Below are 27,692 nucleotides of genomic sequence, written 5' to 3'. Positions count from 1 at the left end.
ATGCAATCTACTCATGAATCACTAAATCGATCTTTTATGTTATTTGTATTTGAACAACAAGGATGTCAATTTCACTAATAAATTCGGAATGTACTTACAATAACACATTTGCAGATGTGTGTTGGTGTGCCTGCGTGTGTGGTGTGTGGAACAGATGACTTTCAAAGGCAACATAAACAGCAGTTAGGGCAAGTGCTTCAAACTAAAGAGGACTATTGTACAAATATACAAAATTACATTATTACATGGCACTGGAGGGAATAGTGTGGTGAGATAGGGAAGATGGGTAAGGGGGAGCTAGCAAGGGAAAATGCAGTTAGCTGTAATGAAGGTTTAAAAAGAATGTAGATTGAAATGCAATTTTGAGTGAATTCAAGTTAAAAATGAGAAAAGTAATCTGATTTAATAGTACTAGGTCATATATTCAATGCACTGTTTTGGTGTAGTTTGAGGTGACTCCATTATGAATTATATATGCTTGGTGTTAGAGTGGAGTATCAAATCCTGGCACACTGAAGTGGTATTTTACTACCATGCTAGCTAGCTCCAGCCTTACTTACCCTGCCAGAAATATGTTCATATATCGAGTTATACTTCTTCAAATGACTAGTGATAAGAGACGGTGCACCTAAACAGAATATTGAATTTACTGAATATTGAATCTGCTCTGGTATCTCTTGAAGGCAACAGGAGTGACCTTGGATGACCAAGGCTTGCCAGTCTTCTCATAGAAAGCCACTGTACTATTTGAAAGGAGTAAAATCATCCCCAGGGAAGTCACAACATATTCCTTTGGTTGCATTACAATCAATGCATTAGAAAACCTATACAAATTGTTGTAGTGGGAGCGTTGGCAACACACCTCCGGGATTGCTTTGAGATCATGTGCTGTCCACCTCTGTTTTCACCACACAACGATGCTATTCAAGATTTACCTAACTAACTTCACCCAAGATTGAAGTACAGAGTTTGATTTCCTCTACAAGAGTGACAGGGCAAGGATGGCCGCCTCAGGCAAGAGTGATATGAGGAGATGGGTTGAAGGCCTGGAGGCAATTCCAATGGTCCAATGCATTGAGGAAGACACATTGAGAAGACATGCTCCCTTATGGAATTTGGACTGTGAGTTTCTAGATGACTTTGAGAAAGTCACATTGGCAAAGATACAACGCATACTGGAACTAGGAATCGGAACTCCTGAAGCATTCAGCAAAAGATGCATTAAAGGAATGCATTGCCTGCTAGAACTGGGAGTGCAAAATCACCCCAATTCCTCCAGAGAAAGCCAACACCAGTAACCCTGAGCAGGCGAGCAGCAACTCCGACATTCTTTAGGTACTCACCAAAATTAAATGTTGTTTACCTTTACTTTCGTGACCAAGTCTTCAATTTGCTACATAATGCTGCAAAGCCATGGGATCATGATGTCACCACAGTGGCTCCACTAATCACATGGCTAATTCAGTACATACAACATGGCTTATAACTGATATGACCAGCAAAAATGTGTTAAATAATGAGCAGATTTTAATCTTCATGGCCATAGTGTTTTGTTTGTAAAGTGAATGCTACATTGCATAAAGCAGCCAAGTGTTTTTATTTTTCATTCTGTCGCCAGCCAGTAAGTTGGCTTTGTTTTTTGACAGAGAGCCTTGTCCACTTAACTTTTTGGGATCCATGCAATGTTTCTTGATTTTTTCTATGCAATGTTATTTCTCATTTCCCTATCACGCTAAAGCTCACGAGCATGGTCTATGAATGCACATAGAAATAATTAAAGTTCACCATAGCTCGCATCACAGGGGAACAGCTTTGCTGCTGGCCATCAGTACAATTCTATGGCATTGCGAAGCAGAGGTGTTGCGGGGGGGGGGCGGTGGCTAAGGGGCTATACCCCCAAGTCTTTTGGTTTTAGCCCCGGATAGAAGCTCAGGGGGTACAACCAAAAAGCTCGCTAGCCCCGAGTCCTGACCGTCCCGACATTAGCGTAGCCTCAGATCTTTTCCAGACCTAGAAACGCCCCTGTTGTGAAGTATGTTCGGTTTCTTTTCTAATTTTGGCAACGTGCATGATTGTTTTTCTCTATTTGTGTAACGTATTACATATCACTGGTTGCTGTTTACTTTCTATTCGAAGCTGAAGTAATTGTTAAGTCCTGAAATCCTTGTATTCTCTCTTGCCTCTCCCATAGCGTGTCTGCTTCAAGCCGAGCTGGTGAATTATGAGCGTGTGAAGGAGTACTGCCTGAAAGTGCTCAAGAAAGAGGGAGAGAACTTCAAGGCACTTTACCGATCTGGAGTAGCGTTCTACCACCTGGGCGACTACGACAAAGCCCTGGACTACCTGAAAGAAGCCAGAAGCAGACAGCCAGCAGGTACCTAGCCTGCCTATTCATTATTACACAACCTGTCTGTAACTTTTAGGCCTACTGTTTTGGGAGAGATCATGTCTCGGTTGGTGATTTGTTTGGAAAGGTTGTGCAGCCAGACAAGAGTGGGACATGTGTCCCCAAACGTTGCTGTGCTTAGAGTCCCAACCTACACCCCACTGATGTCTCTCCAGGGGTGGACTGGCCTATAGAGAAGTCTGGAGATTTCCCGGTTGGCCCCTGAACCTTGGACCTCTTTTATGTGGCAACCTACTTTATTTCCATATTTTCTCATAGGTAAAGGATTGGGCTTTCTGAAAATGTGTGATACGGTGCCACTCTGGAAGTTATTTCCAGGGCCTCTTTTGGTTCCTAATCCACCGCTGTGTCGCTCTGTGGCTAAACCATGCCTCGGGTTGCGTGTGGTCTAGTGCGGAAGGCGTGCAATCTAGCAATTCGGGCTGGACTGACCGTTTTGCTGTTGGACCAATCCTGATTTGTGTATAATTTTTCTTCTTCTGTAATAGCAACGCATGCTGAAAAACAACAGTTTGCTGGGAGACCCTGAGCATTGCCAGTGGTTCTGATTGATTTAAAATCTTCCATTCATCCCTCTTCAGCATTGCACGCTAGAGGACAGAAAATCTGAATTTGAGTTAAGGATGGGCCACTTGTGTGAGAGATAATGGTGTACATTTGAGTATCGGGTTCCTTACTAAGGTAACTTCACAGATGACCCCTCATTTTAGCATACTTGCCAACATTCTGTGACCAAAAAGATGTAGGATTTTTCAAGCTTAAAAAAGAATACTTTGCAGAACAATTACATCACAGGAAATACAAAACATACATTGTTGGCACCACTGGAGCATTCAAAAATGCACCATCAAACAGCGCAACACGGAACGTTGCTCAAATGTTTAAAATGTATAATTTTGAACGGTAAGTTAATACCAAATTCAATTACCTAACTTCACAGAAAATAATCTCACGAGCTGGAGGGCAAAGTTTGTCACTGTTCTGTAGCAGCAGCCCAGGCAGTATATATATATTCCTGCAGTGCAGGTTGAACACTGAACAACATGGAGACTGAAACCCTCCTCAGTCTAATATGCAGATGTTGTGTGATGGTGGCACGCTCTGCCGATTGCCTTCACTGGTGGTTCACCTAAGGCCTGTCTGGGCCAGACTGCAGGGCAGAGTCATGTAGCTGTCAGGTCACTGGATTGTTCTGAGCCCATCACTCAAACTAATCACATACCCACCCGCCCACCACACATACAGACTAACTAATGTGTTGCATGCTTTGTCCTGGGCCGGTTTCAAGCAACCTGGTTTAGAGTCACATAAATGACCTGCCCCTGTAAAAAGCAGTAGGATCTGTCACCCAAATCAGTAGGCGATAGGACGCTTAAAAAGAAGTAGCCTACAGCCTGAATCAGTAGGGTTGGCAAGTATGTTTTAGAGGCAGGTGGCAAGGCTTAAAGGTGTACTTCAGTTTGAGGCAGGCTGCATTTGAACTGGCCACTTGTGTGAGGCATCTACACCAATTACTCCGTTTGTGCATGCCCGAGGTGTTCAGTTTGCGCATGCACGAGGTGTTCAGTTTGCGCATGCCCGAGGGGTTCAGTTTGCGCATGCCCGAGGTGTTCAGTTTGCGCATGCCCGAGGTGTTCAGTGTGCGCATGCCCGAGGTGTTCAGCTTGCGCATGCCCGAGGTGTTCAGCTTGCGCATGCCTGAGGTGTTCAGTTTGCGCATGCCCGAGGTGTTCAGCTTGCGCATGCCCGAAGGGTTCAGCTTGCGCATGCCCGAGGTGTTCAGTTTGCGCATGCCCAAGGTGTTCAGTTTGCGCATGCCCAAGGTGTTCAGTTTGCGCATGCCCGAGGTGTTCAGTTTGCGCATGCCCGAGGGGTTCAGCTTGCCTGAGGTGTTCAGTTTGCGCATGCCCTGCGCATGCCCGAGGTGTTCAGTTTGCGCATGCCCGAGGGGTTCAGTTTGCGCATGCCCGAGGGGTTCAGTTTGCGCATGCCCGAGGGGTTCAGCTTGCGCATGCCTGAGGTGTTCAGTTTGCGCATGCCCGAGGTGGTGTTCAGTTTGCGCATGCCCGAGGTGTTCAGTTTGCGCATGCCCGAGTGTTCAGTTTGCGCATGCCCGAGGGGTTCAGCTTGCGCATGCCCGAGGTGTTCAGTTTGCGCATGCCCGAGGTGTTCAGTTTGCGCATGCCCGAGTGTTCAGTTTGCGCATGCCCGAGGTGTTCAGTTTGCGCATGCCCGAGTGTTCAGTTTGCGCATGCCCGAGTGTTCAGTTTGCGCATGTCCGAGGTGTTCAGCTTGCGCATGCCCGAGGTGTTCAGTTTGCGCGTGCCCAAGGTGTTCAGCTTGCGCATGCCCGAGGTGTTCAGCTTGCACATGCCCGAGGTGTTCAGTTTGCGCATGCCCAAGGTGGTGTTCAGCTTGCGCATGCCCGAGGTGTTCAGCTTGCGCATGCCCGAGGTGTTCAGTTTGCGCATGCCCGAGGTGTTCAGTTTGCGCATGCCCGAGGTGTTCAGCTTGCGCATGCCCGAGGGGTTCAGATTGCGCATGCCCGAGGGGTTCAGTTTGCGCATGCCCGAGGGGTTCAGCTTGCGCATGCCCGAGGTGTTCAGTTTGCGCATGCCCGAGGTGTTCAGTTTGCGCATGCCCGAGGTGTTCCTTTTGGGCACAGGAAGCTGGAGCTGGCATGTCTGTGTCAGAGCAGATTTGGGCACAGGCTGAGTCTGAGCATCTCATGTGCAAATTTTTTTTTTTAGACCTAAAATTCTCCTCCTGTAAATCGTGACGTTTCTGGATAAAGCTGTGATGCAAAACATGACTGCGCATCATTGGCGCCCCCAGACATTTTTCATAGGGGTGCCCTGATGAGGTCCCTTAGGGTGGCACACCAACACAAACGCATAACCGGCAGGCATGCAAAAAAAGTAAGCACAGCAGCGCTATTAAACCTCCTCGTTCACTTGCACGTTCCCACGCCTTTCTGCAGACTACACAGCCGTGCCGCACCATTTGCTGCCAATGGATACTGCCTTGTGTGTGGTCTAAATTGAAAAATATTCACCGATAAATGGCATTGTTATAAACATTAGGTGTTAAATCACAAGCTTAATTCTGTGTCAAATAGTACACATGAAAAATACCATCCTTTTATAAAGCGTACCCAAACAGGTGTCATCCAATTGTACGCGTTGGACAGCTTGAAGGCTACAGTGGCAGCACACATGTATGAATGACTCTTTTTAGATCTTTCTGTGCCCTAGGAGTGTGCCCACCACAGGCCTTACAGTCCATTCTCTGCATGTGTCCAAACGTGTCTTTTCTTGCACTTTGGGAAGGGCTTGGGGTGAAGTTCTGGAAGTGTGTGCATAGCAGGAGGAGTCGGTGTGCTTTCTCTGTTCATGCCCCCACATTATCTCCCTCACTGGAACGTCGTGTTATCTCCACAAGCGCGCGGGCGATAAGTGCCACTGACAGCTTGGCCGCCACACCTGAGCGGCGCTGTGCCGCGAGCGCAGGACTCGGGGAACGCATTTCCGCTTCCTGGAGCGCCGCGCGAGTCTTGGCACGCCCTCGTCACCAGACGCAGGGAACGTGCTGTGGAATTTTCTAATTACGCTGGAATGGCTGACCCGTTCCCTCAACGTGTCCTGGCGTGCTGGGGCGGGGGATTACTTCTCCTGCCGCACACGTCTACACAAATAACACTCATCCTACTTGATGACTCGGACGTGCCGGCTCTTCAAGTTTCATCAAGGTGATTGGTAGTGAATGAAGTATTCACAATAATAATCGCAATAAACACAACAAATGTGAATATATGTTATATTTATAATATGTGTTTATGCGACTGGGCGAAAGCTGTTTGTTTCCAGCTAGTTTTTCCAAGCCCACGCTGTCTGTTTTGCACACCCTACCCTCAGCTTCATCACTGCCCTTTTTGAGGTACTAGTTTACATACCTCTCAACCTTTTTTGATACCAAGGCGGGTGAAAACCCAGAAAGGCCATAAACATAAAAGTAGGACTGCCGTAAAAACATGAAACGGCAGTCCTACTTCTATGTCGCTGACCTTTTACGGGAGGGGGGTGGGGAGGAATGCTCCCAGGCACAATCCTCTCATTGGAGGAGAGCGCCAGGGAGGGGAAGGGGGAGGAAATGGGGGCGTGAAAAGCATGACACTTGCTTTTCACGCCTCCATTCGCGCAGGAAGAGTCGGCCCGGGACCCGATTTCGGGATCTCGAAATCGGGTCCCGGCAAAAATATGAATCGTAGCTCCCACCTTTGCCAAGGCGGGTGAAACAGATGAGCTGGCGGGTGGGCGGGTGTGTAGATGCTTTGGCGGGTGACACCCGCCAAAAGCGGGTGAGTTGAGAGCTATGAGTTTAGGGAGGAAGAGAGACTCCAGGAAGGCGCCTGTGCTCTCTATAGGGACAGAAGTGTAAAGTTTCAGGTCTATAAAGTGTGGTATATGTGATCGAGTATGAAGTCATGTCCGATACTATCATAAGGTCCAGTTCTAATCTAAGCAAATGCCTGGTGAGGGTGATATATAGGCTAGAATTGTGCACCTGAAAGTATCTCACACATGACACTTGCACATAACCGGGCAGAGACAATGGCAGGCATAACTTGGGCATCTTGCGTACCTCTCAACTCACACGCTTTTGGTGGGTGTCTAGTGCCCTGCAATCAGTTTATTCACACGCCAAGCCCTTTACAACCTGAAAAACTTATTGGGTGTTTTCCCTTGCCCTGGGGACACAAAAGGTAGACAGCTATGGCATCTGGTTATTGGCAGTAGATTGGTGTGGTAACTAGGTGTGCTTCAGTACAGGGACGCCCTGGTTTAGGATAGTGTCACTGCCTGTCCCTTAGAATCAGTGGTGGAAATGGAAAATAATTGGTGGACGATCCCACAAGGGCCAGGGTGGGGGCAGAGTTTGGGGGTGCGCTGCCCGAGGAGGCAAGGTTTAGGGAGGTGGACTTGGCAGTTGACCTTCGATCAAAGGAAATGTCGAAAATAATAGTTTCAAACGGCGCTATTTCTTTCATGCTGCTTCTTTTCTAAACTATATATCAATTCCACTTTAAACCACTTCCATGGCACTGGTGAGGAGTTACTTCAATATGTGGATAGTAGTTTTGACCAGCGTTGCTGAGTAAGTATTCTTTAAAATGCACAATTTGCATCCCATTTTATTAAAACTCCCCCTTTGGTACTATTCAGACAGGGTGATTTCTGTTCGCCATAAGCAACGTTTCCTTTTACTTGAACCACACCCGGCACAGCTCCTGCAGCTCCCCTCTGAAAGCAGTTGGGTGGCTGCATCAGGTGGACATGGACCCGGATAATTTATTTATTCATGCAATGTTTGTCGGATACCTGTCTATTTATTTATTTATTCAATGTTTGCCGGATACAGGTATACGACAAATATTGCATAAATAAATAATGTGGGTCCATGTATCCGACAAACATTGCACAAATAAATAAATAAACCGGGCCGTGGCTGAGGACTGTAACTTCCTCTTGTGACCCCTTGCACAGGGTCACCAGAGGAAGTTAGTTTACTCATGGGCGTTTTTTTTTTTCCTCCAGCACTGACTCTGGCTGGATCCAGAGATCTGGCTACACATCTGGTGCCAGATCAGAGCCGGCCCAATCGTCCAGCGCTGCTTAGAATGCAGGTGGAGAAGGATCTCCATCGAACACTGGCGTCCGTGTCATCCTAAAAGCCCTGTCTGCCGAGGGAACCTGAAAGGGTGTGCACCTGGCAGTGTCCTCAGCATTAACTCACTTGAGCTCTGGCTCTCCCGAGTAAGTGATCCATCAACATACATGCCAACCCTCCCGATTTAGGCATAAAATAACTATATATCGCCAATGTAATCTTGTAGGAAAATTGCACTTTCCAGATTTCTGTGGGGAAGTCTCCTTCTCGGGGGCTTCAGAATGTTGGCATGTCTGAATCAGGGAGAGAGCCAGAGGACCAGAAGGGCCTATCTGCTGACAGCGTGTGAGATGAGGGAGGGGAATGAACCCCTGGCCCCCTCTCTCTATGGGCTCACTAACTAAAATCTAATAAGCTATCGGACCTGTTTCTTTTCCTATCTTCCACTCATCTTCCCCTCCTATTCTTCACCTGCAGCACATTAAAGGGGCATGTATGACAGTGCTGCACGCTATAGAAGGAAACTACATGCGTGCATGTATAGCGTGTTTTGTATTGAGTTGTAAAAACCAGAGTGTTTTCAATGTAGACCTCTTGCTTCAGTTTGAGCCCCTCACTCATCTAGCACTAAACCATTTGTTATACTCCCCAAAGCTGCCTTGGAAACACAATCTGTACTTTACCAGAACCCTTAATCATTGCAGAGCCTTCCACTAGAACTCAGAGCACATCTTTTAGGACACAAACACCTTAAGGGTAATATAAGTGTGTGCATGTGCTTTGGTATCTTCTAATATTATATAGGAAGGCTGCAACCCCAGTTGATATAGGTGTTACCCTACACCTATTGTAAAACTAGAAAATCACATCAACTGTAGGGATTGCGGCACTCCAAAATATGTAATATTGGAATTTATTTCCAAATGGTGATTAATTAATTCAGTGCAAGAGATGCAGTAGCTCTGTAACAGCCAAGCTACTTATCATGAAAGTTAACACTTGATTGTATGTCCATAAAGATTACTAATTTATTACTCTCAATTGTGTGCCCATAGAGATTACTAGTCGACACATGTTTCAACCTCTAGGTCTTCATCAAGACTTCTATACTCTTAATGGCACATTCTCTCAACATATCCTTCTAACCTCATAGACTTTATTATCCAATATTCAGTCAGTCAATGTTTTTTTATTTCAGATAAAAAAAATCCATAAAGCACACATAAAACATACACAACAATGATCACACTTGATAGTTGGTAAAAAAAGCCCGTCCCATAAATTTACATTCATCACCGAAACCCACATAATGATATCATATAGACTCTGATAAAACAATCCACATAAAATCTAATTCACTGATTCTTTGCTACACGTGCCATAAAAACACAGTCTACAGCATATAACTCCCATTCCCATTACAATCCAAAATAAAACTCACTGCATTATTCACCTTGTAGCTTCAATAATCACTTTCTAAAATACGTTGCTCTTTTCAAGAAGGAGAGTAAGGCCCAAGCAACCTGAACAGAGTCAGCACTCAAAAGAAACAGATTGGCAGCTCTATGTTGACGAATGTTAACCTCCCTCAACACTGGTAATAACGTGGCTCTTTGGATCCCTTCGTACCCTGTGAAAAACAATAGCAATATTCAGTACTGTTAGCATCATATCTCTGCGTTTAGATTAGGCCGATTGTACTTGTCCTTTCATATGATCTGTTCAGTTAGATGGGCTGCTGTCCGTACTTTCCCGTACAAGTATGTCCCATAATCTGTTGTCCAGGTGGGCTTTGATTGCACATTTTCTTTCATTAATTTGGGACTAACACATCTCTACCAATTCCGAATGCCCTCCCTCTGGTTGAAACTTCTTTTCTGCAGTTTCCCACCCTCGTTCCTTATTCACGTGCCTTCCAGCAGACTAAGGTCTGGTCACCCCTGGCGGGACCACAATACACCAATTTTACAGACCATGGTACACACTCTGAAACTACTGCAGTGCTGATTAGGCACTATACAAAGGCACACTAGCAACATAACACACTACAGAGTTGACTAGGGCCCCTAGTGAAAACATAGAGTAGAAGATAGATTCCACAGAAGAGGCGCAAATAGCAGAATAGGTGTTTGTGACCGCTTTGACCAATTGTTGATTGGAGAGGACTGTGTATCGAACTACAAATAACTGGTCAACCTTTCATGTGGAGGAGAGTAGGCCTGTGGAGGATGACAAGTTGAATGGTAGGAAGGTGGGGTCACCATATACTAGTAGTATGACTTCTTTCTCTTACCTATGAAAATTGTCTCTATCTACATGTCTGGCCATCGATGAGGCTGCTCCTGAGTTGTCCCCAGCCATCAGTCCCTTTCTGGAGGCTAAATATGGGTATTGTTTAGTTGGCACTTATGTGTTCGCTTTCATCCTATGTGTCAATTAGCACGCAGGTAGGGACATTGCTTCAGCCCTCGGCCAGTCAGAAGGTGCAGAATGCAGACCATACCTCAATGCATGGGGCCACTTTCCGAGGCCTCTGATGGTGCTCACAGCTCAGCTACCTCCCGCAGTCTCCCCTGCTCTTTCCCACTGTATCTCACTGCAGCCCTCTGCTCACATCACTATCCTCTCAAATGCAACCGCCCCCTCACCTCAGACCATCTTTGTGCCACCGCTTCACTCCCCTGCCGCCCCCTCTTCTCAGATGGCTGCCATAGAAATGGACAAGGGACTAGGAGTAGTTGCCTTCATCATTTTTCCCAGTGGCCGCTGTGGAGATGTTTTACCTTCTAAAATGCCCAATGTGCTGTTTCATAACGTACTGAATAAGCTATGGGCACCCCATAAAACAGGTCGGGGTGCTAATAGCTAGAACCACTTTGGTGGGTTTCTTAACCTCCCAGTAATAGCGCTGGGGCTTGGCCCTTTAATGAAGGCCCTGGGACATTAACGGGTGGTAAAGCCCCCTACATTTGACAATGGACCAAACATTGATGCATACACTGGTAATATTGGTTATAGCAAGGAAGTGGGATGGTACTTTTAACCCGGGGGTGCAATTGACCAAAAAGGATTTTAAAACAATTGAAGCTCCCCTCCCCAACCTTGCAGATCGGCATGTGTTGTGATCGAAAGGCATCAAAGGCTGCTCAAAGGATGAGAAGGATCCGGCTCGGTCTCCCTATTACACGGGGTAGTTTCAATATCACAACAAGGGGAGAACCTGGACTAAAAAAAGATGGCATTTTGTTTATTTATTTATTTAATTTGTATTGCGGCGGTAGCTCTCAAACTTCGAGGAGCAGAGACATGAACACAGAGGACAAATGACAGATACAGTACAGGTAGCATGAGGCATTTGGTCTACATGGATAGGTGGGCGGATTATATTATGTGTATTACTTGAAGATGTGAGTTTTCAGTAGTTTACGGAAGCGTTGATAGTTAGCTTCCATCCTTAGCTGGCCTGGGAGGTTGTTCCATAATCCTGCTACAGATATGGGGAAGGATTTACCTGCCCCGTTTTTACGTCTGAAAGGAGCCACCACAATCACTCCTTGTTCGGCTGATCCTAGCTTTCTGGCGTGCTTGTATGGAATGACTTTGGTTTTCAGGTATGCAGGGGCTTTACCAAAAATACATCTATGTGTGAGCGTGAGGGACTTGAATTGAACTCTTTCTTCAATTTTTAGCCAGTGTAATTCTTTCCTGGCTTCGCTGATGTGTTGATTCCGGGGTTTTTGCTTGATGATTATCACAACATTGTTTTGTAGAACTTGGTAGCTATGGTAGCAATTTTTGTTAGATCCTAGAATTAGCGCATTGCCGTAGTCCAGGCGAGATAAGATGGTAGCTCTTGCAATCGTGGCGCTATTTTCTTCAGATAGGTATGGTTTTATGGCTTTTAGCAAGCGCAGGTGGTATGAGCACGTTTTTTTTAACATAGAGGGTTTGGGCATCTGATCCAAGGGACTCTTCTAACATCATCCCAAGGGTGTTGACTTTGTTTAGAACCTGAATTTGGGTATCTTTTATGGTAAAGGTGTTGTATGCGGGATGGAGCTTAGATCTGACTAGATTGGAACCGAAGACCATAAACTCTGTTTTGTTGCCGTTTAGGCACATCCAGTTTTGGTCCATCCATTGCTCTACCGCGTTGTACCCATGCTTAGTTTTTCATTATCTTTTTGATGGTCTCCACTTAGTTCAATTACCAGCTAAGTGTCATCGATGTAATTGGTAAAGAACGTGTTGATGTTATCGAGGACTATACAGAGAAACCTTAGGTATAGGTTAAAAAGGAGTGGGAACATGCTAGTGCCCTGTGGAACTCCGCAGGTGATTTCTTTTTCTATTGAGAATAGGTTTCCCCAATGTACTCTAGAAGTTCTGTTTTGGAGGAAAGACATGATCCAGCTTATTGCTTCATCTGAGCAGTTTGCTGTTTTTTTTAAAAGCTGTCTTGAGTAAATTGTGATCTAATAGGTCGAAGGCAGCGCTCAGGTCCAAGAGTACGAGCAGGCCTGCTTTCCCCTGATCAATGATGTTGAGCATCTTAGTCTGTAGATCCAGCATAGCTGTTTCTGTGCTATGCGCTGGTCGAAAACCAGACTGTTGGTGGTGAAGGAGTTCCAAGCTTTCTACATGGTCTTGGAGCTGCGTAGTGGCAATCTTGTCCATGATTTTGAGTATGAAGTTGCAGTTGGTTATGGGTCTTAGATTGCTTGGGTCCCTTTGGTCAAGATTAGTTTCTTTTACTAGAGGTGTGACTGCTACCTTTTTTATACTTTTAGGCATGATTTGATCACGGAAAGATGAATTGATCACTTTGGTTAAAGCTGGTGCAAAGATGTCAGGATGGTCTAGAATGATGTTAGCCGGGAGTACGTTTTCGGCCCAGGTGGTGGGTTTCATGGATGCCAGGGCTTTTATCATGTCATTGGCAGTGATGGGCTTGAACCTAAATTGGGCCGTCTGGTGGGTGAGTTCCTCAGGTATATCTTGGGTAGGTAGCATGGTGGCCGCTTGGGATTTAGCTATAATGTCCCTGGCCTTATAGATTTTGTTAAAAAACGCTATCTGGGTTGCATCACATTCTTCTTGGGTGGGAGAGAAGATGGGGGTGATGCCTTTTGGTTTATCGACTGATTTCAATATATTGAAGAGTTTGCTGGTGGAGTTAGCTGCCGCTGAGATCTGTTTATCATAGTAGTTCTTCTTTGCCTCAATTATCATATCTTTATAGGTTTTCTCACTTGTTTTCCAGAGTGTTTTATTGTCCTGCGTGGGTTTTTTTCTCCACTCATTTTCCCTTTTTCCTTTATGTTTTTTCTGTTCAAGGAGTTCCTCTGTGAACCACTCTTGTTTTTTTTCTTTTGGTCTAATGGTTTTGATTAAGAGCGGGGCTTCTAGGTCCACTAGGGCCTGTAGGTGGCTAAGTAGGTTAGATAGGGTGGCCTCACATGTGTCTTTGTTATTTCCCTCTGTTTCAAACATATCAAGACATTGCATCAGATGTTCTTTGCTGATGTTTTTAAAATTCTGCTGTGATTCTTTTAATACAGAGGTTGGGATGTTTGGGTTTTTGAGTAGGAGGAGAAATATGGAAGGTCACACTGTAGTGGTCCGACCATATGCATGGGTCAGTTTTGTAGTCTTGGGATATGAGGTTGTTGGAACAACCCAGTCCAGTAAATGACCATTGTCCATGGTGGGATCGGTGTTCATCACTTGGTAGTCGATGTTGTTCAGTAGTTTCTCCAATTTAATGGCCTCTCTGTCTTTGGGGTCACCCTGCCACCGGTTGAGATCTCCTAGGAATAGAGTGGCGGTGTTGGGGCCTTTGATCATATTGAGCTGGTGAGTTATTTCTTCATTAAAGTCAGGCATGGTGGATGGTGGTCTGTAAACAACGATTAAGTTGAGACTACTATTATTGGTTTGGAGGTGTTTGAGATGGAGGATTTCTGTACCATTGCATTGTATTTTAGTGTGGAACATTTGGATGGTGTCCTTGGCGATTACAGCCATGCCACCCCCTTGTCCTGATTCTCTGTTGGAATAGTATATAGTGTAGCCCTCGGGAACCGCAGGTCGCAAGTGGGGCCGATAGGCTCTTTTAGCCAGGTCTCAGTGACACACATGATGTCGATATTTTCAGCAGTTATCTTATTATGTACACTGATGGCGTGTTTATTGAGGGATCCGGTGTTTAGGAGGCAGATCTTTAGATCTGGAGGTGGTTGTGAGGGCGCTTTCCTATTTTTAGAGGACTGTTATGCTTTTTTTTCTCGTCTCTTAATTGCAAGCGTTTCTATGGTGGTGATTTTTGTGTCAAGACTAATTCTTTCTAGGATTGAGTCACAAGCTGCTTTGGCGAGCTTTGCGTTTTGGTAGTTACTCAGGATGGTGGCTGTTATGTCAAAGGGTAGTCACCCCATGGTTGCTTTTGATTAGCTGGGGTTCTTGGGGTAGCGTGGCGTGCACCGGACGCCGTGGACGGTGAGGACCGGCGCAAGACCGGCTTGGCCCTGAAGCCCCGGCGATGAAGCGTCTGACGTTCCTTTAAGAGGGATGTTGGTGCTTCTGGGAGTTGAAGTCCCAATAGGTCTCTCAGCCAATGGCAGTGGCTGGAGTGGCCTTCTATTCACGGGTGCTCTGTAAAAGAGCAGGTTAGCACGCGCCGCGAGTTGCACATTGTTCCGAATGTGGAGGAGTTTGCTTCTTGTGGTGTAGGGTTCATGGTGCTTCCTTCATTTACATCGTTACTGCAACAAGATATCCCATCTTCTTGATTAATGACTTTGTTCTTTGCATTTCTATACAAGCATTAGCAAGTGTGCATGTGACATTTTTAGTTTTTGTTAATTCATGATAAACCCAAACCTATATGAATCCTTAAAATCTATTCCTCCCAGAATCTAAGCTTGTCCTAAGCTAAGATGGCAGAGCATAGGAAACTGATCCTGTTTTCAACTTTCTACAAGATACAAAAGGGTTAAGACCAGGGCCCAGGGCCCATGGAATGAACGTAGACACTCATACGATAAGGATGGCCCAACTCAACCAACCTGTCTGTTTCCAAAAGATGTAGAATTGAGCTGGGCATAGAAACAATTCCTATTCTTTTTGTAGAGATTCTATCTCCAAAAACGTGCAGAAGGATGGGTCTATGCAGGGAAGTATTTTCTCTTTCCACTGCAACGACTAAGCATGGCAAATAGGGGGGCGGGGGAAGCTTTGTTGGGAGCATATTAGCCTAAACGGTGATGAACAGAAATTTCTCTTGCACTTAAATCATTATTTTTTTCATCAGCCAACGCAATGGAGCTCCTTTTTCCAGCCTCATATGGTTGAAGGCTGGGGACCAACTGCCGCGATTTGAACCTGTAGCTTAAAGGTTAAACAAATACCTTTGCCTGAGACCCATGACTTTCCGATGCAATTAACCTGCTACATACGTTTTTATGTGTTATAAATTGCTTAAATCTTTGTTTACATTGTCGCCAGGTCTACCTTAGGGTTGGCAGATGCCTCCATGTTAGTAAGGAACGCCATGGCCCACTACTGGGGTCCCACTGATCCATCAAGTGCCTGCCGGCTTTGTTGAGATACTTCAGCTGAATGAAATTGCCTAATGTAAAACTAAGGTAAAAGCAAACTCTGGGAGTGGAGTAGTGTGTCCCTCATGTCATGGTGTCTTTTGACCACCCATATCTACCCATGCATCATTAACAAGAACAGTCCATACCGGGCCCTAGAAAACTGCTTGTTGGCTATCAACGCAGGATGGGCCACCTGTTTCCTTAAAATAAAGGGTCCCTCAACACTACAGGGGTCCTCGATTTACAAAGTGACATTTGATGCAGATTGGTCCTTTGTTAATCAAATCCCACCACAAACTCATCCTCATTTAAATCTTCCTCATCCGGACGTGCGCAATCCACCCCAAATGATGGAAAGGTGGCCTTGAATCTGCCAACAACTCCCGCCTCAGCACAAGGAAATGGTAAAAGGAATTGATGCAGATGGGCCCGCTTGAGAGATCTAATATTATTGGCAAGTGCAGAATTGGATTCCGAAGAAGTTATTCTTCTCGTTCCTGTTTTAAACTGATTCCAATGTGTTCGACATCACTAGGGGGGCCACTCCCCCGGGAAAAGCCACAACCCCAATTATTCCCTCCAAATTCTGCTGTGAAACACAGAATTTTCTACCTAGGGAAAGTCCCAACGCGTTTGAGGAAATTTGACCGCATCCGTTTTGTCTCACGAGGTGTCGTATATAATGCTGTTAATTGGAACGCCATTCCATGTCCTCACCATTTCCCACTGTTTACCAAAGACTGGGATCATGTTAGGCTTTGAGCCTGCTTCCCACCTGGATAATCACTTTAAGATCTTGCTCTGTTAGGTGTCATGTGTTGAGTGCAATTTACCGAAAGGCTTCTTGAGGCAAAACCTTCACTGTCCACACCAAACCATATTATATAGCGTGATCCAGTTATTTAGGCAATTGGAGCGACTTCTGGTGTGACTTAAGGCCATCTATCATACAGACAAGTACGGACGATGTATGCTGCGTCTGGTGGAAACCCGCAGGTCTTGAGTGCAGGACATTTAGAAAGTCTAAAATGTGTTGGTACTGCTTTACTACTATTAGTTCCATAGATTGGTTGGCTCCCCTCTGCCAGGTGCTAATGACCAATCAGGTGGCTAGGAAGGTGGGCTTGAACCGCCAGTGTAAGCCCGCGCTCCAAGCCGCCTGACGGCAGGCTCTCCCGCCGTCATCTTCCCCCCACTCCCCTCCTGTATTTTTAACCCCCCCCCAAACTTACCTTATTGTGGCTGCTGCAGCACTCGCTGCGGCAGCCGCACCTTCCTCTCTGCTCAGAACGGCCGCCATGGGGTGCTAATGGCCTTAACACGCAATCCAGCCCACCGGATGGGGTGTTAGCGCCACATGAAAGTTACTTCCGAAATTGACCAGATGTTTGGAAGATCGCCGGGGTCTGCTTGTGGCTTTCTCCGCAAGAGTGTTATTAGCGTTCCTATAAGAGATGCCAGCACTGCCCATGAGGATGAAGATATATTTATTTACAGTTATTTATATAGCAACTTTTATCCGAAGCGGTGAATAATAAATAAGAATAGTCCAATTACATGTAAGTAGGACAAGCTGAACACAAAAAACAGGCGACCTATTATGGAAACAGAGTTCTTGCAAGATGAAGTATCACGAAAAGGCATTATGCATAGATGGTGCTTTAGACGCTTCTTCGTGTCTGTGCCCTACACTAAGTGTAGGGCACAGACACATATCCAAAGAGAGAGCATTATAAAGTTTAGGAGCCAAAAGTTGAAAGGCTGTAAAAGCGAAAAGGACCACAGCGGGATGAGGGGTAGTACGAACAAGTTGACGATGCAGTGGTTATACTACACAGTTGCTGTGAAGCCGAGTAAGTTTCGCTAAGCATTTAAAGTGAGCTACCAGGCAAGGATCAAGTGGTAAAGCTGTTCTCTCTTTACATATCCTGTATTCCCCAGAGTGTTGTCAGCTTGTCTCTTTGTGCTGAGGTGCTCTCATTTGCAGTCTGCTGGAGGTGGCCCTCTCCCATGTGTGATACAGATACATCGGGCCTAATTCACAGATCATTTTCCAATGGGGGTTTGCCATTATAAAACGCTTCTGTGAATTAGGCCCATCTTGTCTTAAAATGGCTGCTCCTTGGCAGCACTTGTCAACGCGGTTACAGGCGCTCAGCCTAATCACGGGGCTGCGCGCTGGCAGGTAGTTAAATTTAATAAGAAGGATAATAGACATTTTAATAGGGTGTTGCATTATGCAGCTGCTTGCTGAACGAAATCATTAATTTATGTAATGAGAGTTTTTAACATTATCCGGTTTAATGCCTCTTACCCGGAGTCTTGTAACGGCTTAATCCTGGAGACATGCCTCAGCCAGTGTCCTCGCTCCTGATCCCCTAGCCCCCGCCCCCTGTTGCAGAGGCATTCCTAGTCCATGTGTTAATCTGCCCCAGCTGCCGGAGGAAGGTTGACCCAGTGTCCCCAACCATGGAAAATCAAAGTGCCCATACCAGGCCTCGCGGCTGCAAGCCAGCAGTTTTCTTTTTCCTATGGGGTTTTCAGTGGAAACCGGGAGCAAGAGACTGTTGCAGTGCTTTATTAGGTCTGGCTGAAGTCAGCCACGGCTACGGTATTAAAAGAAATATCAGGAAATGGGTTTGGCATGCCACAAGCAGTGACTAGATGCCAGTAGAAGGGGCACCAGTTTTCATTGATTGTTAGCCTTGTCTCCTTCCATGAAAGCATTTGTTTGACAAAGTGGGAATGTAGACATGATTGGGGGAAGGTGAAGGACAAGCAATTGTGCAACAGTATGTTTGCATGAACTGGAAAAGGAGATCTCCACATTGAATCTGTTGGTTGTCTTCATGACCATCAGTCTGTCTTGAGAGCTGCCAGAGGCACGGAAACTGCTCTCCTGAACACCTGTGAAGATCTTCTCACTATTCTCAACTCTAGCCTTCCTACTGTCCTCATCCTCCTTGACCTGTCCTCTGCCTTTGACATGGTCAATAACGCCATCCTGATCAAACAACTCTGTGAGAACCTGGACATCACGGATCAGGCCCTGGTGTGGTTGACATCCTTCCTCCTGGAGCGACCCTCCCAGGTCCAACTTGGGTCCTTTCTCTCCACCAATTCTCTCTCCACATGTGGTGTTCCCCAGGGCTCTATCCTCTCATCCTGGCTCTTCAATGTCAACTTGGCCCCTTTGGCCCGCCTGATCTTTACCTTCTGCTCTAACTTTCAGTGTTATGCTGATGACACTCCGCTCTCTTTCAAGCTCCCCTCAGCCTCCTATTCTCTCTTGCTAATTCCTGTCTATCTGTGATTCAGGATTGGTGCACCCTTAATGATATCTGCCTTATTGCCAGTAAGACAGAGATCCTTCTCATTGGGACACCTACTCCCACCTTCCCTCTCTCACTCTGGGCGCCCTCCTTGGGGCTCTTCCTTTGCCTTCCTGTGAGGCTAAAAACATTGATGTCATTTTCGACTCCACTCTCTTCTTCTCTCCTCACATCACAGACCTTGCCAAGAAGGCCCACTACCAGCTACACCTCCTCAGAGTTATTCTTCCTTTTCTCACTTTCTCACAGAAACTCACTGTCTCCAGAGCCCTGGTTCTCTTGAGGCTGGACTACTGTGACAGCCTCTATCTCAATCTGCCTTCCTCTACTCTCCGCCCTCTGCAACTAATCCAGAACAGGACTGCAAGACTTGTCCTTGGCCTCAAGCCCAGGGATCATATCTCTCCAGCCCTGAAATCTCTCCACTGGCTCCCGGTGGCTGCTAAAATCAAGTTCAAGACCCTCTGCATCGTCCACAAGGCTTTCTTGGGCTGCGGCACGCACTACATCCAACTCTCTCTTCCAAAACAGCTTCCTTCGCGAGCCCTTCACTCAGCTACCTCAAACTCCCTGAAGGTCAGATGTTTCTCCAGGCAGAGAGTGGGGGGTAGAGCTCTCTCCTCTGCAGGTGCCTCCCTCTGGAATGGCCTCCATGCCCCTCTCAAGCGTGAGCCGGACCACATGCGGAAGCAGCTCAAGACCTTCCTTTTCTCCTCTGCTTTCTATCTCTCTCTCCCCTGCTGACCCACTTGTCTACTGCACTGACTGGTGGCTTGGCTACCCTGAGAGTCTACTGGCTACGAGGTTCCTCCATGATCAGTCTCCACTGCACTGCCTCCGGGCTTACCGCGCACTTAGGGGATGTAACTCTTAACCACAGTTCCCTGCCTCCTTGCACTTACCCAGACTCGCGCTGCCCTGGCTGCACTTACTCAGAGCAATGCTGTCCTGATTGCACCCCCCCCCTTCTCTCTACCTGGCACTTTCCCCTCTCCCCCCTGCACTTTACGCCATTGCACTTGCACGATCTGAATGACACAAGGCCTAGTAAGATTGTTTGTCTTGTTCTCCCTCTGTCTTCCCTCCCTTGTCTTATCGCGCCTAGAAACACTTGTGTACAGGCACGTTATAAATTACTTCTCATATCATATCATACATATCCAAAGGGCGTCCTGCAATGAACTTCTATTGTTTACATACTTCTTTGTGTTACAAGTTCATGAATTTATTGAAATAATTTTCGAAATGCCATAACAATATTTGATAAAAAATATTCTGAAGTTTTCAACTAATGAAAGAGTGGGTGGGTGGGGTTGCGCTTATGGGAAATCGTCTATAGAGGTCCTCTGGAAGTCAGCATCCTCTCCACTTAGCCAGGTGTATTATGGGACCTGTAGTCATTGGGTTGTGTCTGCCGAACGAGGCAGAGTGAAATCTGGAATAAGTAGGCTTGTGTGTTAGGATCTGCATCTGTGGACAGCGTAGAGTGGAATAGTTTGACACTTAAGGCTGGAAAGTCAAGGCAATTTCACCCAGACCTATCTGTGGCAGAATGGCCCATCTGAGGATTTTTCCATCCTTTCGTCTGTGTTGGAGCGGGTTAGCAGATAGATGGGGAAACCAGACTGCAACCAAATCCCTCTGAAACCAAGGCGCTCATGCAATGGCCTGCCATCTACTCTGGACTCCTGCCTGCCTGTCCACCTTCCTGGTTCTGATAAAGTAAAGCGCCTGGGGGTATTGTGGCAAGCGTCTATGTTCCTGGATGCTGAAATCAAGGTCCATAGTAAAAGTGCTCCTATTTGCTGTGTCGGCTTAGACCCAGTCCAGCTCCATCACCTGGTCGTGGGTTCTCTGCTCAGCTCTAGACTTGGCCATGTGAACTGGATTTACATTGCTCTATCTACCTTCAAACCCACATCTACAGATTGTCCAAAATGCAGCACTTTGGCTGGTTCTGGGCTCAAAAAACGGCAATCTGATCTCCCCGCTGTGCTGCACCCTCCCCTGGTTTTCTGTTCATGGCTGTATTGCCCATAAAATCTGTTGTGTGGTCTTTAAATGTCTGCAGGGCCTTGCTCTCTGGTATCTCACAGACAAGGTTCACACAGTGCCCCCACGAGTAGGGTTGCTAACCATCCTGTATTTTGTGGGACTTTCCTGCAGGGGTGTTGCTAGGTCTGGAAAAGGTCAGGGGCTAAACTAATGTCGGGACATGTGGGATTCGGGGCTAGCTATAGCCTTTTGGTTGTAGTCCCTGAGCTTCTATCCGAGGCTAGAACCAAAAGACCCGGGGCTAGAGCCCCCCCAGGCTCCCCCCCAGCCTGGGATGCTAAAATCCTGCAATATTCCCCGGAAGCATTATTACCTGCTTTAGGCCTTCCCATCTTAGCAGGGGAGCACAGCGGCTGCCTCTGAGGTGCAATACAGTAAGAGGGATGAGGGGTTCATGGCCAGCACAGGGGTGCCTGCTGAAGGACTATTGTCCCTTCAGAGGTGCAAATGGTGGGTGGGAAATGGGGGTGGAGCATAATGCTGCATGCTGTCTGCAGTAATGCCTGAAGCAGGTCCCCGCAAACTGCTCTGCATTGTTACAACCCAAATGTGAATGAACACAGCTTGAAAAACCCAATGAGATTTTGCATACCTTTGCAGGCTGCTTTCGTAATCTTGCATTCAGGATGGGAAAGTAAAGCTGTACTCATTTGTTTTGCTTGTCATGTTTCCATAGCAATATACATATAGTAAGTTTAGTTTCTTAAGACTTTTCTATTACTTTTCGAAGGCATTGCTATAAAACCAATTTTATTTCATCTCTTGAATCCGAAACCCAAACAAATACTTATGAGTACTATAGCATTGCAGATATGCGGCCAAGTACTTAAATCACACACTGGGTCCTATTGCTGGTTTCCCCACTTAAGCAATTTGTGGGATCCTGAGACATCTTCTTTCCGTCAACACTGGTAGGCCCCTAATCTTCACTTTAGTACTCTCTCCATCTGACTACTCTATCAGTCTGCTCTATGGCCTTCCCAACTATGCTTTTTCACCTCTCAACAAAGTCCTCAACTTTGCTGTCAAACCACTCTTCAACCTCCCCCACTTCACCTCCATCTCTCCAGCCCCTCGTCAGTTAGGCTGATTGATGAAATGAAATATTTTATTTATATTGCGCTCATACACAAGTGTTTCAGAGTGCGAGTGCAAAGTATAAACTAATTCTCATTGTCTTCAAAACTATACACAGACTTGCCCCACCCTACCTATCGGTCCATCTCACTCGCTACTGTCACCCTCACGCCCTACGATCACTGTGGATCACCTCCTTGCCACCTCTCGTGCCTCTTGCGTGCCCTCTCCTTTCCACTCTCTTCCTCTCCTTGCTTCCATACTCTGGAACGCTCTTTCTCTCTGCACTATTCCCACTCTATCTTTATTTAAAACCTATCTCCTAGCTCTCCTACTTTCTGAAGAACCGCTTGCATAGCATTCTACGCCACCACATCTCCCTGTTCTCCTCACACCATACCTCTATAAGACATCTCACGGCACGTATACCTCACCCCTTCATCCTAAAACCTAGCACTTACTCCTCTATCCCTTTCCTGTATCATGCTCCACTGTACTCGTCCCTAGTTCATGTTTCTACCTCCCGCTGCATCATCTAGTCTTATATCCACATCGTCTCACCCATTGTTAAGGACACTGGACCTCTGCTCTGTAAATCAATGTAAGAAAAGTTTTGTAAGCATGTGTGTGGCAAACATTTATTGGTTTCCCTGTAATTTTCCTTAACTAAATACATCTATATATATATATTTGAGAAAGTGTGTTTGATGTTCGGTATTGGCTCTGGCCCCATAACAGTTGGTGGGCTGATATTTTGGCCCACGGTCGGCATACCAGTCTGGGGTGTACTGTTGATAGTGAAATTTGACCCACCCCACCCCCTGCACAGGGTGGGGTCTGGTCCTGTGCCATCAGTATAGGCAGTTGCGGGACATTTACGATTTTGCCATTGTTGGCTCCAGCCCCACAACAGTTAGTGGGCTTACATTTTGGGTCAAGGTTGCCATACCAGTCTGGGGTGTACTGGTCATACTGAAAGTTGACCAACCCCACCTATTCTCCCTGCAGAGGTCAGGGCCGGCCCCGTGCTATCAGTTTAGGCGATTTCGGGAGATTGACAATTTTGCAACTATTCCAAAAATAGAAAGTTAGGACACATGGCTGGCATACCAGTCTGGGGTGTACTGGCGATAGTAATATTTTACCAACCCCACCCATTCGCCCTGCACTGGGGTTGAGCGGGGTCCGGCCCTGTGCTGTCTGTATAGGCGATTTCGGGAGATTGACGATTTTGCGATTATTCAAAAATAGGAAGTTATGACACAATAAAACATACACAAAGCTATAGCAGACCCCCACGTGCACACCAGGACAACGCCGGGTGGTACGGCTAGATTAAAAAAAACTAAAAAAAATCCCAGGCAAATCATTGAATCCCACATTGCCTAATCTGCCAACATTGGGAGCACTTGTAAGTTATTTAGTGTGAAGCTTTTGATATTAAACCATCCCCTCTTGTGGGTTACTAAACTTTAGAGTTTTTTGTCTCTTGGCTTATACATGGAAACGCCTATTAATGTCACTCCCAATGATGCTATAAAGTATTGTATTGCAATGCTATTTTTCATGATGTCACTTCTGATGATGTCAATACAGTACCAAATGAGTGAGTCTCCATGTCTTTTGTTGCATAGGGCCTCGGAAATCCCAAGGCATGCTGCATAACAGTCCCATGCTCCTCTAATTTCTGTGTGCTGTGCTTGTGTTAAAAGGACTTTTGCAATTAAACTTACTATAAAAGTAAGGAAAGGTGGGGTGCGAATAATGCCGTCACGTAGCACGTGCACCACTGACTGCTTCTGATGCACCACTGCATCTAAATTGGTAAAAAGACATGCAACCAAATTGGTATGCAGTCTTTGTATCGAATATTTTATAAAGAATGAACATATATCGCATATTTTATAACAAAACATTTTATAGAGAATGCATTTAGGGGTGGGGTAAAGGGTTAAATATTTTTGGGAAACGGTTGGGGTGGGTTTTTAGGGCTGCGAAACGGGGGTTTGGCCCCCCTCCCCAAAAAACAAAAAAACAAAAAAAGTGCATTCTCTAACATTTTTCGTTATAAAATATTCGATATATGTTGATTCTTTATAACATATTTAGGTATAAAGACATGTAACCATCTAAATTGTCCTGCAAAGCCATATTGGAAAGTTGTCCACCCTCCCCACTAGAACTTTGCGCTCGGCAGACCAACGCCTGTACATTATGCCACAGGATGTATTCAAACCCAGCGGTGAAAGAAGGCTCTCGTTCTGGACTGCCTCCCTCTGCAGACTCTCAGCTTCTCCCCAAACTGCTAGATTTAGAAAAACAATCAACACATTCCTCTTCAGTTCAATTCCAGGTGCTCTGGCCTCCCCATTGGTGCTGTCTTGAATGCTCTTGCAACCCAGAGGTAAGTTAGTTTGCATACCACTCCGGTGCGCACTGCAAGTATCCTCATCAAATCAAGCGCCCTTCATCAATTATCTGTGCAATGTGGCGTGTTCAAGGTAACACACTACATCCTCCACAATGCACTGTACCGGCTTACTGCAAGCTCTGGAAGCAGGATCTGTAGTTTCATCACGCCAACACAAATAAAGCACTTGTCTGTCCTAATGGGAGACCCTGAACCGGAGTATGCACTTTTCAGATGTCCATGCATATGCATGTTCCAGCACTACATATCCCACAATGCACTGTGCTGCTCTACTGGAAACACGAGAATAGGTGTCTGCGCTTTTGCGTCTTGCTGGCACATTAATGCGGGATACCTTGCATTTAAAAACGAGTTTCTCACAGTGCCCTGTACTGCTCCCCTTGAAACCTGAAAGTGAACTTTTCCGTCTGGTGGAAAGGGAACAGTTGGGCACATATCTGATTGTATATGTATGCCATTTGCAAGGAACATTACAGTTGGGTAGCATGTGTTCTGGCAAGTGCAATGCTTCATTGTAGGCTCTTACCTTGGCATGTAGTGGCAAACGGTGGCATGCGATTGGCGAATCTGGAAATATGGGTCTCTACTTACCATACATGGCTGTAACTCGCATAAGAGCTGCACTTGTGTATATGACGGCTAGACCTGGGCATAGACTGACTATAAATGGGTGCATGTTGGCGCACGAAGGTAGTTGATACTGCACCTGCAATTTGATGGCTGGTCCCACCACATGACATGTGGACCTAGGAAATGATGGCAGCATTTGTGCATATGCGTCTGTTCCTGGGCATACCATATAATGATTGTAACAGGGCATATGCGACTGCAAGTGGACTTAAAAAAGCCATCCCTATTTGCAGTGTCAATATTGGTGTGACATTGGCATTGTGAGAAGAGATGATGGCAATTCACCGCCCAACTCATTATTAAGACAGGGTATTCGGCCTCATAGTTGACACAATCTACATAAATGTGTTGGGCATTCCGACACTCAACTGGATTGATATTGGGTGGTAGAAAAAGCCCAATCCTGGCTGCTATTATTTCTCTATTCTCTATGTTCTATTCTGTAATTATTATATTGTCAAATGCATGGATTCCTTTTCCGTGGAGCTTCATGATAAGTGCACATTGGCAGTCAGGGAATAATTAGCAGAACAGCTGATCAGTGCCTCACTTGACATCCACTAAACAGAGTTTGGGCCTCTTTACAAGTCTGCCGGTAGCAACGTACTGGCACCCTTTCCGGACTGGCAGACTACAACTCTGCATTACTGGGCCTGTGCGCCCGGGAAGATCTCACCTGCCGGGCGCAAACCGGCCCTGGAAAGCTGAGTTGTCATGGACGCACCAGCATCATTAGCACTGGTGCCGGTGCTTCTGAGTCCCCTATGGTGGGACTCCACGGGAATGGGGACTAACATTTTCTGCCGCGTGATATCCTGGGCCGGGGGGACTTGTAATGTCCCGCTGGCACCGGGATATCAGGCGGCAGAAACAGTGTTTCAGTCCGGCGGCAACCCCCCGGTAGCACTTGCGGCTTACCGCCGGACTTGTAATGAGGCCCTCTGTGTGCTCTAGATCTGTAGCTGCGCTTAGCACTGAAGTGCCCGAAATAATGCCCCCCCTGCCCGAAATAATGAGAAGTTAGACACAGATGTATTTCAAATACTGTTTATTGTTTTTGGGGGTTTTACAGAGCATAAACCTTACAATGAGAGCGGCAGGCAACGTACACTGTGTAGTATGGCTGAGCAATAACACCTGTGAAACTGACTTCTGGCAGTGTACACAGGATGGTTCTACTGATCTACTCAAGGTGAGCAGTGCTTGCATGAACACCTAAAAGTACTAAGGGAAGAACTCTAAATAATAGGAATTGTCCTAAAGTAAACCGTGCACAGGTGGTATCCGCACAAAGTGGTATTTTCCTTCGGGTGTCTAACACCTTTGGCTGTCCAGTTCAAATGATAAAGTACTTACCTATTTTTAGAAGTCCCTGTCTACCCTTCAAAAAGATGGCCAAAGAAAAATTCCAAACCCTAATTTTAGCAAGACTTTAGCCTCCAATCTACCCTAAGCTACTAACAAAAAGCTTACAAGGGTTTAACCCAAAGCAATAGTTAACAAAACTAGCCTTCAAAGTCCACCCCTATTTTAGTGCAAACAAAACATAAGTATCCTCTAGGAAGACTTGTGTATAAATTACTCCGTCTGGTCTCTCCCTCAGGCCTTTCTGCTTTCAACTTGCATTTTAAGGCCTCGTATAGGTTGCGCGTTTCACTGTTCCTTCTCCTTCAGGCTTTCCTACAACCTTGCAATAGTCACTGATGGGCTTTACCCAGCCCTTGGGTTTCACAGGATTACAACAGGTCTCTCCCAGACCTAGAGTTGATCAGGGTTCACAACAGGCCTCCCCTAGACCATGGCTCTGTCAGGATTCCCAGTAGATCCTTCCCTGACTGTGTCTTTTTTTGGATTCACAGCAGGTCTCTGTCATACCATGGCTGTGTCAGGATTCATAACAGGTGTTTCCCATCCCAGATCTTGGCTTTGACTGCATTCACAGTAGACCTCTCTCAGGCAACCGCCCCCCCCCAAAATTATTAGGGCCTTTGCCAGGCAGCCAATATTATGTGGCCATCCTGTCTCTCTCCCTTTTACCTTAAAGTCGCTGGTGGACACTCTCTGCCTTCCAATACTCTCAAGTTATAAGTGGGGCCTTCTAAGCAACCTGTACAGCTTCTCCCTACAGGGCTTCCATACCTGGACTACTTCCAGTCTGAGTTCTTCCACTTTCTTCTAAATGTACAGCCTTCTTCCAGGCAATAGTATTTTTTCTGTTTCCTTGCTTCATGGATAACCCCTTATGGCAAGGAAACACAAGCAGGCATGTCTGTCTCTTCCGGAATCCTATCCCTCTCTGAGTATTCTCAGTCCCATTTATATATTCCATGGACTGGGGCTGGGGCTCTACATTTCTTCCTGTTGGGTCATTCCTAATTTTTTTTTTTTATTCTCAAATTTGATCGCTTATTCGGTGGGAGCTCCCTAATCTGCCTCATTATGTTATTTCATTGTCATCTTTGGTTATTATAGCGTAATCTTTGTTACCTCTA

The 27,692-nt window shown here is 46.1% G+C and overlaps 1 protein-coding gene across 1 annotated transcript in view; it reads left to right on the top strand.

Moving 5' to 3' along the window:
* Window positions 1-27,692, top strand: part of TTC9 (tetratricopeptide repeat domain 9) — a 347,749-nt gene that overhangs the window by 266,864 nt on the left and 53,193 nt on the right. Inside the window, exon 2 of the mRNA XM_069638860.1 lies at window positions 2,192-2,374. Within this exon, the coding sequence (XP_069494961.1) occupies window positions 2,192-2,374 (183 nt within the window). The remainder of the gene's footprint in view (window positions 1-2,191; window positions 2,375-27,692) is intronic.

The sequence above is a fragment of the Ambystoma mexicanum genome, chromosome 14 (assembly GCF_040938575.1).
Source record: "Ambystoma mexicanum isolate Mex_15411 chromosome 14, UKY_AmexF1_1, whole genome shotgun sequence".
Taxonomy (NCBI): domain Eukaryota; kingdom Metazoa; phylum Chordata; class Amphibia; order Caudata; family Ambystomatidae; genus Ambystoma; species Ambystoma mexicanum.
This window is presented reverse-complemented; position numbering and strand designations above follow the sequence as displayed.